The 17,620-nt window shown below is 41.9% G+C and overlaps 1 protein-coding gene across 4 annotated transcripts in view; it reads right to left on the bottom strand.

Annotated features, from left to right (window-relative positions):
- usp32 (ubiquitin specific peptidase 32) overlaps positions 1-17,620 on the bottom strand; it is a 62,193-nt gene that overhangs the window by 21,882 nt on the left and 22,691 nt on the right. For 3 of the 4 annotated variants that reach the window (XM_041941489.1, XM_041941492.1, XM_041941490.1), the window contains exons 3-13: positions 13,854-13,959; positions 12,564-12,682; positions 10,673-10,832; positions 3,230-3,361; positions 2,946-3,053; positions 2,513-2,628; positions 1,908-1,970; positions 1,453-1,536; positions 1,276-1,337; positions 1,030-1,132; positions 350-566 (exon numbers count right to left, since the gene is read on the bottom strand). In XM_041941489.1, the coding sequence (XP_041797423.1) occupies positions 350-566; positions 1,030-1,132; positions 1,276-1,337; positions 1,453-1,536; positions 1,908-1,970; positions 2,513-2,628; positions 2,946-3,053; positions 3,230-3,361; positions 10,673-10,832; positions 12,564-12,682; positions 13,854-13,959 (1,270 nt within the window). The remainder of the gene's footprint in view (positions 1-349; positions 567-1,029; positions 1,133-1,275; positions 1,338-1,452; positions 1,537-1,907; positions 1,971-2,512; positions 2,629-2,945; positions 3,054-3,229; positions 3,362-10,672; positions 10,833-12,563; positions 12,683-13,853; positions 13,960-17,620) is intronic. The other variant, XM_041941491.1, reaches the window with a different exon arrangement.

Here is a 17,620-nt window from a genome sequence, read left to right as displayed (position 1 = left end):
AGATACTCTTATCTCATTCAAGAGGGGAAGTTCTGACATACAGATCATTATGCTGTAAATTCTGAAATAACAGCTGGTATTCAACTGAAGGCACAGTCCTAAATAACAGCTGGCATGAACAAAAGCTGGTCGTTGATATATATACAAAATAAACTGAGCAGCAATCACACACATGCACGCACATACATGGACGCACATGAAGTAAAAAACGCTGAGGTGAACACTATACAAGGCTGGTCACTAATAAAGGCTGGTATAATGGCTCAGGTTTTTATATGCTGATATATATATATATATATATATATATATATATATATATATATATGTTATGTTATATATGTTGACTGACCAGTCTCTGTAGCCTCCGAGGCGCTGGACACAGCGTCAGGTGACCTCTCCTCAGTGGGGCTGATGGAGCTGAAGGTTCCGAGTCCTCCCAGTCTGTCTGGTGGGGTGGGCTCTATAGTGGCTGTGGCCATCGGAGCTCGCAATGAGCTCAGGATGGACGGCTGCTCCACCACGATGCCCTTATGCTCCTGGACAGGAAGATAACAGCAGGGACTGCCCTGTCATTGTTGAAAGCGATATCTGAGGTTAATGTGTTTGCTCTCATAACAGCCACAGCTTCTAAACCTTTACATGTGAGCTATGACTTGGAGTGTGAAATTACAGCACCCAAGTTCTACATACACAACATGTCACATTAATGTTCTGTAAGATGGAAAACGATTCATTGAAGTTTTTGAGAACCAAGGTAAAGAACGGCCTGTGAGAGGTCAGGCAGGGTTTGTAATGATGTAAAAAAAGTGGATTATGTTAAGCATCACATGTGTCTGTGCAGCAGGCCCTGAGGTGAAATGGTCTTCAGGTTGCAGTCAGGCTTACCTTTGTTTTTACCTCTGGATTCATTGAAACATCAACAATACTGTCGCAACGTAAGAATGACTTTGAATGCCTCTTTAGAAAATGTAGTGTTAACATCAGTGTACATGGATATTCACACATTTTGCCTTCTGTAACTTGACTTACGTATTTAACGTAGTCCTTCCACTGCTGCCACCACAGCATGGAGATGAGGAACCAGTTCTGACCTTGCTGCAGCCCATGTCTGCTCTCCCTCTCTAACCAACCCCTGCATATACACACACACGCACACACACACACACAGAAATAAAAACTCAAATCCAATGGAAAGCATTCGCTAACCAACAGTAAACAGTATATTCTTCAAAGTTGTGTACAATGAAATGACAGATAAAGAGGACAGGTACGTACCTTATGATTTGTCCCTCCTCCTCAGGAGTACCAGGCCTGAGTCCCAGGACTATGTGGCACACCTTGACCAAGACAAATACACAAAGATGTATAGAAGGCTCGGAAAATGTTGATGAATTAATACTGTGTTTCAACATCAATGTAAGTTCTACAACTACAGTATGTGGGTGTACTGACCTGGAAAAGCAGGTTTAAGAACTCATTGGCCAAAGCACTCTTCACACTCCAGATCTGGTAGTCCTCCAGGGTCAGGTGACCCAGCTGGTGAGGAGTCAGAGACACAAAGGTCAGCATACTCACATTCACTATTCTCAAAATATACACTGCCTTTGAGACCTTGAAAACACTGGAAGAAAATCTATTCATCTGCTACTGTTATTGTGTGAGTGAAAATAGCTCAGACGTAAGACAAGAAGGCTGCTGGAGGTGTGCTGAGCAGCTCCCAATGACAATATGATATCATCTAGTTAGATGAATGTGAAGCAGGTTGAAGCTGGAGCCGAGAGCAAAGTGGTGTTGACTTTCTTTGAATCAAGGTTATGAAATCAAATGATAACACGGGACAGAAGTCAAATGATTACCTTCCTGACAACTTCTCAATAATCATTCTGTCACCTGGAGTCGTATCTCACCTTGGTTGTGTCATGCATCTTCAGAATGCCCTCTACAATGTCTGACACGCTACTGTGCAGCTCCTGCAAGGTAACAACATATATCAGCATACAGTAGGAAACACAAGCACCCTATCCTCAGCTACTGCTGTGAGAAAGATCACAACAGTGCTGGGTGTCAAAATGTGAGCCGAGTAATTAGTGAGATTCTGCATCTGTCTGCTTCAATGCCATAAATAACACAACAATAGAATATTTTTAGTTCCAGTTCGTGTAGCAATCCCTGCTCTGTCCTGTCATTTTAGACTGCACAACATTTCCACCGGCCAGCATTACCTTTAAAGAAACTGCCATGAACTGCCAGCTCAAGCCAGCCCCACTGACTTTAAAATGAATTGTTCACCATTTTAGAGAATATGTTTATTCCAAGAATAAGATGAGAAAATTGCTAACAATCTCATGTCTGAGTGTACATGGAGCTGGGACATTATTAGCGTAGCTTAGCATAAAGAGAGAAGGGGTAAACAGCTAACCTAGCCATGTCCAAGATTGGGAAACATGCCTACTAAGAACTAAAACACACTAATCCACAGGTCTACATCTATGCTGAGTGTGTGTGAACTTACAGGGAGTGCGTCTGTGCGATTGTCCTTCCACACCTCCAGCAAGGCCACCACCATTTCATGGAGTTCATCTCGAGACAGAACCCCATCACGGTCCACATCAAACACTTTGAAGCAAACTGGCAGTGAAAAAGAGACATGGAGTGGTGAAATATAAATATGGTTATAGAGCACCACAGCAGTCTTTACTGGGTAGGAAACCAGCCCCATTGACAGTGTAAATGTAATTTAAAGCAAAAAAAAATAAAAAGACTGTGCACTAATCAACTACCTCTAATCAACATTCAAATTATTCTGACTCTCCAACTTTAAAGTCCAGATAACAGCTACAAAGAAGGACTTCTTACAATAAAAAGGCTTGGTATGTCTATGTGAAGCCTCTGGGATTTATTTATCTTTATCTTATCTATTGATTTCAAACCACAGCATGGCTTACATTTCTGCCTCTCAGCAACGGGCCCCCTGCAGCACGCAGAGAGTCCACAAGAGATCTCTTTAAAGTCGATGTGATTGTCCCGATTCTCATCGAAGGCGTGAAACAAGCCTGCAAAACAACATCAACGCAGACAATACTTATACAAAGAGCGAGGCTTTGAAGAGGGTGTCATCACTGGTGAGGGCTTGAATTTAAGAGCCCGAAGACCTACATAGGGCCATGATGATCTGATTTAAAGATACACACACTTGACATATGAAAAATATAGTAAAATACTGTTTTACCTTCACTCAGTGATGCATGGATGGGAGGAGAGACCAGAGGGACAAAGGTTTCCAAGTCAAAGCGGCCGGTTCTGGACTGGGCCTTAAGCAACCAGTAGCGCTTCTCCAAGTCTATAATGTCCGACTCCTCCACTGTGGGATAGAAACAGAGGAAGTGCAAAACCGTTCAGAGGGATCAGTTCCAATCACCAGCTCTGTAGCGTTCTTCAGAAATCATAAGCTTAAAGCTATGCTGTCACTTTAGGTTTGTACTGCAACTGAGTGTGGCCAACTGACATTATTGTGTGTTCATATTGACACAAGAACACAAAGTTGTTATGGAGATGAAGTGATGAATTTAATATAATGCACTGTAACAAGTAATGAGCTAACATAATGAGTAGAGGTATACCAATATGTACCACATATATACCAATATATGAACATACAAAGAGAACAAAACAGGATATTATTAATGAGGTAATGACACAATCTAATGGATAATGTATAATACGATGTATAATACAGTGATGTATTGTTCGTTGCAATTATCTTCCTGATTGTTGAGTCTATACAATGTGAGAAAATAGTGCAAAATGACCATCATTATTTCTCAGACCCAAAAGTGATGTCTTAAAAAGCTTCTCTGGCACAAAAACCAGATGATCACTTAAACGATGAATAGATAATCCAATTTTGACTTTATTCAAATTGATTTTTGAATTTGTTCAGATTCATTTTCTTCTGTCATTTGACTGATTTGTCCTCATTTTCCAGGTCTTGTGTCGTAGGGGAGGTCTCGTGGTCCAGGTCAATACCAGCTCTTGGCAGCACTTTAAGGTCGAAGGATAGAGGGTGTCATAAATCTGTAAAGACTGTATGAACTTATGATTCATACTGTATGTCGTATGATGCAACAATGTCATGGAATAATGTTTAATGTAATACTGTAGAACTGTAACACTGTATAACACATACAAATGGAGGAAAGAATAAACTACAAGCTATAATGAATAATGAATAAGGTGTTTAAGTGCAGAGCAGCACGAGAACACGTGATCTACAGGGCTCGTATTCATCAAAGACAGGTGCTGGTGGCTGGTGGGTGGAGAGCTGTTATGGCAGTGTGGGAGCACGGAGAACAACAGTAAAACCACCCCACGCTGAGATACATTCTTCATCACGTAACAGAAAAGACGTCCCGTGGCTCCCAGCAGAGCACCTTCAGGAAATCAGCCTGTGTTCTCGGCCTGGCCGCAGTGTGGTGAAGGGGGTGGAAGGTGTCGTTCATGATAAGCAACAGCTCGGTCGGCATTCTTCTCTCCACAGTCGATCGCTTCAGTCTTATCTACCAGCTTGCTGAGCCTCACGGCACTGTCCATCTTCAGAACTTCTCCATGATGCAAAAAATCCAGCAAAGTGAACTGAATCCATCCATCATCACCTCAAGCATGATGTAACTAACTTTAAACTCCAAAGATGGTATTTGTAATTTCTCTCATTGCTTTAATGAATCAGTTTGACTCAGTCCATGCAAACCCTGTGGTGTTTTTAGAGCTGAAAGGATTAGTCAATTAATCAATTAGGTAACTGCCAGAAAATGATTTATCTTCTCTGTCAAGGAAAAATGTAAAATACTCTTTCAGATTTCACATTCTCTAAATGTAAAGATTTACTATTCTCTGTTCTCATATGATAGCAAACTGACTATTTTGGGTTTGGACTATTGACTGGACAAAGCAAGCAGTCAACATGGTCAACAGTAATTGAGAAAACCTTAAACAAACAAAGGAATAAGGAAAAAACGTTTGTTGCAGCCAAAGTAGAAGTTAAATGATGGAACGATGGAGGAAATAAAGTAACATATCTCTGCTGATGTTAACTGGAGCACGCACATGCTGTGACTTTGTGGGGAGCAGAGTAAAAATGACAACGGTCAAGATACCACAGCAAACCTAAGGTGGCCTCACATAACGGCCACCGGGTGGAATGGTGTTTGACTCGACTTTTTACGGATCGGAGTGATGCGGATCAGACCAATATAGCATATGTACCTCTGCCAGGGTCAATGAACCAGCCTCCCCCTTTCAACATGCTAATCCACAGCTTAAGGTACAGTAATAGGATTCAGCAGCTAGCCAGCTAGCCTTTGGCATGGAGCTAAAACATATGACAGGTGTCAAAAGACAGACAGACAAATCAAATGGCGGTCAGTTCCTGGCAGACTGTGGACTGGGCTTCCCAGTCGGGCTATTAAAACAAGCTTCCGGAAAGCTTGTTTTTAGCAGCCATTGGTCACAGCTTCCAGTCAGATGGGATGATGACGGCTGTGGTCGATGGTTGGTGAAGCAGCACCCTGGAGAGCGGGCTGTGAGAGGGTTGTTCCTCTCTCATCCAGGTTCTGATTCCCTGTCCTCCAGAGGTGAACATCAGGACAGCTGACCTTGGCCTGACTGGGACGCACTCAGTCACCTTTCAACTGCCACTGGCTCAGATGGTTTAACTTCAACAGACTAAAAGGGTGCACTGAGCATGGAATCAATGATTTAGCATGTGAAGGGGACTATATGGAGATGGTATGGAGGAAACAATATGAAATTGCTAAATTATTAAGGATTAGAGACTAAAAGGCAGGGAGCGAGCACTACAGACTCATGACTTCCCTTCTGTCTCACAGCTCAGTTAGACATTGCTAACTCAACCAAAACCAGGGACGAATGCTTCTCATGCAATCACCATAAAACAAACACACTCTCCCCCTAAACAACAGAGCCAAGTCTAAAAAGCAGGTAGGGAACAATACGGTAGCTTTTTGTATGCATCAATGATCAGTCCTGGTGTACAAGATAGAAAACAAACACTTGAGTTCATCACGCTGAACATTCCTCATGACAGCTGTGCTGCCGACTGACTGCTAATCTATAAAACTCATTACCCTGGCTACGGATCGCCTCCTGCACATCTCCCATCCATCTCAGGCTCGCTCCATGCTTCTGCACACAACATCAGTGTCAATCTTTGTTTGGTTTCAAGTCTTTGTAATTATGGCAGACTTTGAAGGACTTTGAGTCTGGAGTCTTTTTTTTTCTGCCAAACGCTAAAGGGCCTTAAATGCATCAGTGTGAAAGAACAGAAAGCAAACATCAGGGTCTGTTTGAGTCTCTAGCCACAGTTCTGCAAGATAACACTGCTAATATGGATTTCTGGAAAAGCACAATATGGCTCACAAATAAGGCTGAGTCGCCACTGAAATATTTTAATACTAGAGCAGATACGATACAGTGCTGAATGGAAAGTTCTCTCACGCTGTCTCAACACAAACAGCCATTCAAGAACTTAATAAATAAAACTCAGCGTAAAATTAGTTAGGAACTATCTGATCAAAAATTAGAAAAGACAAGAGTCTGGATCTTGATAGGATGTTTGATGCAGCTTTCGGCACTCCTTCAGTAGTTCTAGGTCCTATGAATGCATCTCAGTTGTCAACATTTTGAGGTTTGATAAGAAGCGCTACTCACACAAGTCTAACATGACAAATATAAATTCCTCTTAATTCTCTTTAAACCAATGGCACAATTCATCAGATGAAGTGTCCTATTTTAATAAAACCATTTAAATGCTTGAAGAACCAAAGAAGACCTTAAACAAACCATTCCAACAATGGCTGTACCAGAAATTATCACGAATGGCAATCACAAATATCTGGCATAAAAAAACAGCATGATTCTGTCAATTTACTGCATCCGTCTCGATGGCAGGTGCCTTGTCTGGCCCGATACCCACCTAGAGGTGCAACTCTGTCCGAGTGGCAGCAGAGATACCATACCATTATCCAGGGTACATCCTTAGACAGGTGCTGCCATAGCCAGCATGTACCATAGCAAACTCAGTCGTGATCACCGCTCGCACAAACTACGTCATTGTGTCCGCAGGGCTCGCTGTTATTCCCACAGATTTCCTCTCAGAATACTGTGACAGTGTCAGAGGCTAGCAAGCTAGCAGAGGATCCACTGTACTAAGCTTTGCCATGAGTCAAGCTTTACGTTCTTGTTCTGGAAAGAGTCAGGAACCAGGCGTGTGTCAGTCACTCTCTCTCTCCAACACAGGCACACGCACACGCGCACATACACACACACGCACACGCGCGCACACACACACACACACACACACGCACACACGCACACACGCACACACAAAGTTAAGAGGATAAGCTGGGAGCAAGCAGATTAAAGGCAGCGTCCACGTTCTCTTGACGAGAAAGGTTCTTTCCAGCCCTCTGTCCTTAATTGGCAAAATAAAGCCTGGCTAAATTTACTTGGCCTGCAATTTTAAAGAACTCTTCTTCCTTTTTTTCGTTCTCCATGTGCTGAATTGAATTTTTCTACAATATGAGGTCTCATCAAGACAAAAACATGAACACTGTGTGGAACTCACTGGAATCATTTAGATTTCTTTTCGACGTGGATCGGTTGAGTCATGCCTGACCTGATAAGACCCATCAGTCCTGATGCACATCCTGCAGTATTGGATTTATGCATCCCCAACGACTTCTTTTCTTCCTCCCTTTCAGTAGCTAACTAGTTAAATGTCGTCTTAACACAAGCAGCTATACAAGAACTTTGGCTAAAAAAAAAATTGGTTAAAATTGTCTTCCATTTAAATAATTGCTCAGTGAATAACACTGAGAAACAGGACTACAACTCTGACCAGATGTTTGATGCCACCTTGTCAGTGCTTGATACTGTGTCATATGGACATATTATGGTTGGTAACAAAAATGATCAGAGGTTTGATAACAGTCCTACTTATTACCTCTGTGGGATAAGATAGATACACCTGTCATCACTTTTTGGTGAGCTTTTCATTTTTATGCATTTTTCTGAACTAGATTAGAATTTATTAGAATTTGTGGCCAATTCAGCTGGCAGGTACAGTGAGTTGGACACATTTTAGTTGGAATGATGTTGTGTCAGGTGTGCAATATCTAAACATATAAGCAATTTAAATAATGGAATGAACTGTCAACTATCAACCAAGCTGAAGAAAATACTTGATACATGAAAAGATGGACAATAAAAACCCACATGATCGTAATAGGAAAAACAGAATAAGGATGAAATTAAGTTTAAAATAGAGTCCATAGAATGCAAAAAATCAAGTAAGATGCAACATTTTAAAAAAAGTGCAGCAGTGCATAAATGTTAGGCAAGTCACAAACGTTTCAGGCCTGTGAAGAGATACGTTTTTAGCTTTCTTATAAAAATATTTAGTGGTGTGGCTTCCTTGATATCTGTAGGCAGTGTGTTGGAGAGCTTTGGGGCATAGCTGACAAAGGCTGCAGGTGGTTGAACTTTAGCTTTGTGTGGAAAAATGAAGATTTCATTGTTGTTGCTTAAATCTGATCTGAAAGAAGGGCCGACTAGTAGGATTTCAGTTTTGTCCTCATTTAACTAGAGAAATTATTGCTCATCCATTTATTTACTGCCAAAAGAGGTGGTTGGCTGAGAAACTTTCAAAACTTTCTCCCTCTGATGTATGTTTGAAACCAGTTTAACTCACAGTCAACTCTTCAAGATGATTGATTCAGATATCGCGGTCAATCGCATCAAATGCTGCACTTAAGAGAACAAGAATTGAGACCTTATTTTCATGAGAGGTTAGTCTGAGGTCACTAATTATTTTAGTCAGAGCAGTTTAAGTGCTGTGGTCCGTTCTAGAGCTGAACTGAAATTCCTCCAAATCAATTACTGAAATGAATGGAAGGTTGGATTTTGGCCTTATGGGTTTAACAACAGCTGTTTTGAAGGCATCTTCAAACACCCGCCCGGGTCACCCAGGTCAACATATGAGGTGGACGAGTTAGACTCAGTGACAGTCCTGCAGAGCTCAGGTAATGCAATACAGGAGGATTTTCACTCTGTTACTAGTTTTTAAAGGTTTTGCTGAGTCATCTTTGTTTAAAACCTACTACAGCACCTTCAGTCCTGTGCAACACCAGTGAGTTCCATAAAATAACAAAAACGACTTCAGGACAGCTTGGAACAGGTTGTGCAGCACGATCCAACACCTGCTCCTTGGGTCCACAGGTGCCATGTTTCTGTCATTGCCTCCAATAGTTTCCCCACTAGAGCAACTTTATGGTCATTTTCTGCCTTGGTTAGAACTGGAAAACTATAGTCAACAACAATTTATGTTTGGAATGCCATGAAAGACAGAGCTCTGCCACTGTGCACTGACCTCAAATTCAGCGTCCACTGAAAAGAAGATTAATAAAGGAAACAAAAATCACTTTCTCAGTCACTTGTTGTGGCCTGATTTTCTGAGGTGATTTTAATAGAACAAAGAACCACATTGAAAAAAAAGACAGAAACATTGCAGCTGATCTCCAGGCCAATTAGATTGTTGAGCAGCTGAATATATCCAGTGCTTTCATTTCACACATTAATCATCAATATCAGGCAAGAGTGACACAAACCACTGATATCCTTCAGTTATTTAAAGTCAACCCAGGCAGCTGAGGCCATCAGTACTTCAAATGAAATAAATATGGATATTACAGCTATCAAACACTGACAATCACTCGAACTAGTGCAGGCTACATGGTGCAGGGCTGAGTGTGACAGTGAGGAAATGCACAGAGAAGGCGGCAGTGGGAGGAGAGAGACCTTGGTGAAGGAGAGATGGAATAATGAAAAAGGAAAATTGAGTGAAAGGAGGAGAGTGAATGACTCAGGGTGATAAGTTGAGCCTGTCAGTCATTTCCCAGGGCACTCACTGCCAAGCTTTAACAACTGTTGTGAGCCATTTGTGGTATTTCCTGAGACATCTGCACTCTACAAGCGAGGCAGAAGGGGGAGGAAGATGCAGCTGGGGAACTATCTGCTTCACGTCACAAAGACATGGGGGAAACAGGCACACACTTGGACTGCAGTGTATCTGCAGGTCCCTGATAAAGCCAGATCCAAGCATTTTCAAGTCCTCGCGCCGGGTTCATGGCTAACATTTAAGATGCCGTTGATTCTGTTTGCTGTCGCTGCAAACTCAACATTTCCTCCTTTTACCTGTTGTCTTGATAATTTCAGTCAAATGCACATTCTCACAGAGCTAATTCTCTTAGCACGACTGTCAGGTCATGCTCACCAACGGAAACACTGTTTTCATTCACTATTCGGCTCCACTTTTGAGGGGTGTTAAGCTACTATCAATAAAACTCCACATTTCCTGCACACATGATTCACATCAAAAGCCTCCCAGCAGCTCCAAGGACATATACCCTCCCTTTTCTGCTAGGCTTTTAATAGGAAACATCTGAGTGTCATTGACAAGAGCATAACACCGATCCAAAACATGGCAAAGAAGAAGCGACTGGAATGAATCAGTGAAGACCAACTACTCAGAGGAGATTGGTGAGCATGGCACATCTCTGTTGTTGGACACATAATATATACAAACACATTGACTTACAGTGTGTGACGCCAGCCAGGGTCTGATAGAAGGTGGGTGTGTCACTGTCATCGGTGAGCGTGACACACACTCCTCCAGACAGAAGCCATCTGGACAACGTGAAGGCCTCCTTGTTCTGCAGGAGCCAGTTCCTGAAGCGCTCATAGTTCACCTTGTCACCCTGCCACAACACACAAACACACAGTTAGTCTGTCAATGCGAGCATCACATTGGACTCCAGGAAGCACTAACATCACTGCAATGATTTCAGCTTTTTAGTCTTGAAGCCAGACCTTTTGTATTTGGATCAAGTAGCTCATACAAAATAAGGTGGGCTGAATTAAGAAGATGATATTCATCTTAATAAACATTATATGTAAGATCCATTTTTTAATCAACATTTAGGTAAATATAAGCATTGAATTGGACTCCATACTGGCAGATATCCAATATTAAAGGATTGTGATCGAGGACAGATAACCTTGATGGGGCATCCCTAACATTAATTTTATCTCAGTGTGTGGGAGCACCCAGCGGGGATTTTTACTTTACTGGGTGCATTTTCCACAGTTTTTTGTGGTGGACTGTGATTTGAAAGGCTCCTTTGTATTCTAATAACCAGTACAATAAGTCTCTGTGATGGCAAACTTTGTATTATCTCTGTGGCTCCGTGTGTGTAACTTCAACAATAGGTGTTTCATGAGCATGTGGCCAACACTTGTGGAATGATGGAAACAAACTCAATGACATGAGCCAAGGAGAGAGTGTGGGTGTAATCAGTCTGAAGCTCACTTGGTTTTGTTAATACTAAGGGCTGTACATATATGTGACACGTGTTACGAAGAAATCGGTCTGTGTGATGAATGAAATTATCGCAGCAGCATCCGTGTGATACAGCTTTGTAATGTGTGTGTGAGACGGTCTGAAATTGACTGAATCATGACAAATCATGAGTCCATACATCCAACACCACTTCCAAACACAAGGTCTCATTACAACAAACACTTGAGTAAAAAGAATAAAGCACATTTCTCAGGCTTCACAATTCTGTTTTTAATGACATCTTTGGTGAAATCTTCACATTTTGCTCATTTGCTAATTGAAGTGACACATTATGTCCAAATAATTCTTTCAGTGTTGGCAGTGTACCAGCAGCTGTGCAGAGCTGTAGTGTGACAGTTACATGTACTGAAGAACTAATCTTAAAGTGAAAATAAATGACTCAGGGCCGCATGTTTATACAATATAAATTTAGATTCTATCTAATCTTTTTTGGTTAGTTGGTTATTTAACTTCAGGACAGTAATGTTAGTTTAAAATAGGGATAATAATAAAGATATTGTGAGGTATCAAATCCAATTAATGTTTGAAACAGTAAAATATTGTTAAATAACTTGCAGCTACTGAATGTCACTCCCTTTTGCTTCATTTTGGCAATTCTTTTATTACAACATCCAAACGGAGCATAGAAGTCCAAAAGCATTTTCTACTGTTTGAACAGGTTCGACTTGCTGCAAGACGTAATGACGAAATGAAGAACTCAATTTAATGTTTGCTCACAGACTCCAGTTGTGGAGTTATGGATGGTTTCTATAGCAAGAAGTGTCCATGTATTTCACTATTATGGCCATACAGAGAAAATGATTGCCTTGTTAAGGTTTGGATGGCCCTGAATGCAACACTAATGTCCTTTGCCAGCTACATGACTGTTTAAGTGCCGATCTGCACTATTGGTTGTTTGGTAACAGACATTTACTCATGTAACAACTTGTGACCTGCGCTACAAACCTTTCAGCCTCTGTAGCACCAGTGCTATGTGCAAAATGAGTTGACAGAGACACTGAGCTGGTACCGTGGCAAACGTTCATATGTGTATCCGTGTGGTGACAGACAGGCTGTGGTGTTTTCTGACCTCACTGAAGCACTTTTTGAGGGAGGTTGGGACTTCTCCATCCAGGACCTGCAGAACGGCTTCTATATCCTCCCTTGCAGCATATCCACCCAGATCACTGGCAAACAGGCTGAAGAGGTCTGCGCACGCACACGCACACGCACGCACGCACGCACACACGCACACACACACACACACACACACACACACACACAGTGTCAGAAGAGTTTTATCACAGGAAGGCAGGCCTCTTTCACGCAGCTGCAGTAAGGACGACTGAAGCTACAATGTCAATACCGTCCTGATGGATTAGACTGCCTGCAACACATCAACCAGGACTATCAGAAGAAGAATGAGGAAGAGACAGAGAGGAGGGAGAGAGGGAGAGAGGGAGAGAGAAACTGACAGACAGGGATGAAGAGGCTAAGAGAAAAGCAGGGAAGAAATGCAGGCGTGAAAAAACACTTTAACACTGTTGTGGTTGTAAAAGGATGACATGAATAATTCCCCAACATGGAAACTATGTATCTATGTTTATTTTCAAGTTTAAACACCAGGGAAGTGATGGCCACTTTAAAACACAGTGAGGTCCATGTTTACTCTCCCACAAGGTCTAAGTCAGACAAACAGAAAGAGCCCCTTCCAATGTCACTTGATAAAGTTGAGTATAATTTTAAAGTTGTATGAGTTATTCTGGGCATCTAGGGTTCTGGAAGCACCCGTCCTGTTCATTTTGAACAAGGACACTGTGAGGTGACTGACAGCTGGAGCATTTTCAAGGCCCGGCTGTTTGATTCATCAGTGCATATGACTGGCAACTGTGCTATACCTGATTCTGTGATAAGAAGCACGTTGATATGAAAATATGAGTGGAGAAGTAAACACAACTTGCAAGGTGAATTTTGCCACAAAACATCCAATCATGGAGCTTAAATTACGTTACATGCACTTAAAGGCGAGTGAAAGTGTTATGTAGACATGCAACCATCGAACGCTCACGTTGGAACGTTAAGGGGAACCAGAGCTCCTGTTGCAGTAGTAGAAGTTTTGATTATAAGGTTTCAAATCTCTGCTGTGGCATGTGCTCATCAGAGCTTTAGATAAAACCGGAGCAAACTATTTGCTGTAAACCAGTTCCTGTCGTGATGTTATGATACGTGACATCTGCAGTTTATGGTTGGTTTGCATTTTTGGGGGCATTTTCATGGTTTGATTTGGCCTGGAAACACATATACACTGACTGAGAACAACATAACAGCAGCAGAACAGCATCAATGCAGAGTCCCTGTTAATTCATCAGAAGCAACTTACACTTGGCCTTCTCCTCATCGCGTCCTCGGGTCAGAAGAACCAGACCCACGATCAGATTGTTGAAGTGCAGCCCTTTGGATGAGCCTCCGAATGAGGTGTAGATCACCTAAAACACACAAAACACAGAGCTGACAAGTGCAGAGCGACAAGCCTGTTGTCTCACGACAGACTTCACCAAAATCATCAGCTGTCACCAGTGAATCTAATTCGAACATTTTGTCAATTCACCTTTTAAAGACAATAAAACAGGTTGACACAACATCATTGACCCCTGTGAAATATATCACAATCCAATAAAGCAGCCCATTACAAAGACACTTGAACAGCAGAACAGTGAGCACACGGCAGATGAGTTATGACAGGGGGTATAACATGACAATATTACTGTGTTTGTGGGTACATATGCATGATCTCTTCCCCACCCACACTCAAAGGAACATTTGCAACCTGCAGCGGCTGAAATAAGAGATGGGGAATTTTTTTTAAGATAGACAGAAAGAAGAGTGAGAAAATGAAAGACAGGGACAGAGCAACAAAGGTCCTTTGCCACCAGGATGCCCCAAACATCTGCATGCTGACTACACATCTGTAACTCAGTGGGAACCAGTCCTGTCTGTTATGGAGATGTGTACAAGTACATTAGGATGCAGTTGCTTCAGTTTCATGGTAATTATCACATCAAAAAGACTTTTTTAAGAGGACACTGAGGCAATAGAGGGCTCCGTTCGCCCAGCTCATCCATGCTGGCGGCTACCTGCTGGTCCCCCCTCAGCTTCACACAGGCACCACTGAGGAGGCCAGATTTGGGTTTTCTGGGGCTGAACAACAGACAACAAGGTGGAAAGAAATGAACCTAAAGGACAGGTTCACAATGTCCCTGGAGAAAATGACAGGGGCTGAGGTGTCACGGTGGTCTAGTGGTTATGACAAATATCAGATACTGTGATCACATTGTCCCCGGTTCAGTTCTCAGCTTTGTTCCATATACTGTAATTCCCCCTCCCCCTCTCTCCTCATTTAGACAATGACAATGGAAGGCAAATCTATGAGGTGTTGCAATTTTATGCTAAGTTATGTAAATACTATACACAGGCCATTTGCTTCTAAAAAAGGATGAGATGCAGTTGGAAACTCTCATAAGAGGACATTTTAGTTGAGATGTGTCGGACCCACTGCTCCCAGGGTTGTCTTCCACACTCAAACATTTCATCGCATCATTCCTTGATTCAGCTTTTGCTGAAGTCTAATCATGTAGAAACAATTAATTTCTTTAAGGTGAAGATTTAAGATGAGACTAATGTTAGAATCATGCTGGAGGTAGCTCCAGTGTGTGTAGCACTGCATGAGTTAATCAAGCAATACAAAATACCAAGACAAAAATATATTCATCATCTCGGGTACAAAATTGCCTCTGACAGCCTTCAAAAATCCAAATCAGCTCTGCTTTCTTGTGAGTTAGAGGTCCAGGCCAGGGGGCGCTGTTGTCTTTAGCAAAACTGCACTCAGAGCATGAAAGAGAAAATTACAAAGCAGTATGTTGTCTTGTACGTTGTACATATGTACATAAGTGACAGAGAGGCGACTCTGCAGGCAGTGAGCTAACCAAGTGTGTCTCTGTCAGTGGGTCACACTCAGCAGGAGCTTCACTAGTGTTTTAAAAAAAGAAAGGTCAGAGTGGGCCACACTATGCAAAGTTCTACATCCACCACCAAACTTCCCCCGTCTGCTGCAGCCGTCTCATCTCGACGAGCCGTGACGGATGAGCTGCCCGTTCAGCCGCCGGACTGCTCCACCCAAACGCAAAAAGGAGCCCTTCAGGCTCATCTGTGTCCACTGCCATCAGGCCTCACAGCATGGAGACCACGGACCAGACATCACTCAGACCTGCCGGCTTTGTATTATATCCTACAGAAAATGATTATCATTATTCAATCATATATTAGTCTGGCATGCACTGCTTAATACCAGACGTGTGCCTTTAATTTCCCTTGAATAGTTCTATTTTTACTTCTAGTCTTATTTTACCTTTATATATACCTGCTTTTTTTTTTACTTTTCTCTATTTTTCTGTACTAATTTCTTGTGCTGCTGCAAGAGCCAATTCACCCCAGCCACCAATAAAGGCTTATCTTATTCTGTCCTCAGTTAATGAAACTACTGCCCCAGTGGTTCAAACAATACTCTTGCTGAAACTCCTTGTTAGTAAAGTGGTGGGTAGGAATCAAGAATCAACAAACTCAAATTGTGGACACATGCATGATCTACTGATTCAAATATAACAACATGTATGAAATGATACATGAAAATAGACCTGACAGTTTCTCCGACTGAGTTGACTTCAGTCATTGTTATCCACAGAGCTGAATGAATGAAGCAAACCTGCAGTGTTTGATGTTTCATTCATCAGACTCAGACATCTTTCCTCTCAAACTCTACAGCACTGACGACTGCACTGACTTCACATCGCATCACACATTACGATACAGCGTGATCTGGTTTTATAGCAATAAACAAGATAATTACCTGGATTGTAGTATGTAATATTAGATAAATATGTAGTATTTCTACTCTTTGATTTAAAAAGATATTTTAAACTGAATGAGCATTCTGAGTGATGTAACACTGCCAGAGACTAAATAGATCACGTATGCAAAACAGGTGTGAGGTAGTGGTTGAGATTAGGGGAACTACACTGAACTTACACATAAAGGTCAGTTTATTTGTCATGGAAAGTTCCATTTCTTTGTCGAGTGTGAGACAATAATGCCGGGTGATGTCACCAGAGGACAATGGTCTTAGAGACAACAACTTAATTAAACTCAAAGCCTGCATCAGCAGTAAGGGCCTCTGCTGTTTCCACCAAATGAATGGAGGTGCAGCCTCTTTAACTCAATATTTTGCATGTTCCTTAGTTGTTCCAAACCACATTCACGCAGTGTGAGGCGATGTGTGTGAGAAACAGAAATTCAGACACAAGCAGATTGCCTCTCATGTAGTTTACAAAGCCATACTTCTTGTCAGTCTGCCTGACAGTGTGTTTACTTCCCTTGTGAGACGGCAGCATGGCATCTGTCACGATGTCTAAAGCACAAAGATACAGAAAAGACTTGTTTTGACTGACAATTTTCTATTTATATAATGACTCAGGCTACTGTCTATGCCACACTATTTCAGAGCAGGAACAACGTTTAATCTGTGTTACTATATGTGTATATAAATAAAGAAATAAAGAAACTGACTGTGGCATCCACCTCAGAATTCTGGGGACTTTTGTGCTTTGAGGACATTTACGGTCATTGCTGTAACTTAAGAGTAAAACTGAAAGAGATCAAATTATGAAGCCTTTTTAAAGCATTCACTGTATTCCACTGAGTTTGCATGACATCATGTACAGAGACGACACATCCTGCCTACAAAAGGCACAAAGGTCAGTTGGTACGCTGAATGGCTAAACCCTGCGTAAGAGATGCAAGGAAAACAAGATGGATAGTCCTGTGTTTTTAATACGAAAAAACAAATGACATCCAACACCCCTCAGTGTGTGTGTGTGTGTGTGTGTGTGTGTGTATACTGTCAATGGGTGGCAAACTAAAGGAATAACCAACATCAACTGTCTTGGTAAGATGCTGGTCCTCCTTGTCATTGATTCTCCAAGTGATCTGAACTCCACTGGAGCGATGAACAGCATTACTCCAGTACTGATGTGATGATGTGCTGATGCTGGAGACAGCTGTCTGACACAGTGCTCCAAAATCCCCCACAGGTGT

Source organism: Chelmon rostratus, chromosome 7 (assembly GCF_017976325.1).
Source record: "Chelmon rostratus isolate fCheRos1 chromosome 7, fCheRos1.pri, whole genome shotgun sequence".
Taxonomy (NCBI): domain Eukaryota; kingdom Metazoa; phylum Chordata; class Actinopteri; order Chaetodontiformes; family Chaetodontidae; genus Chelmon; species Chelmon rostratus.
Note: the sequence above shows the minus strand (reverse complement) of the source record. Positions and strands in the feature narration are given on the sequence as shown.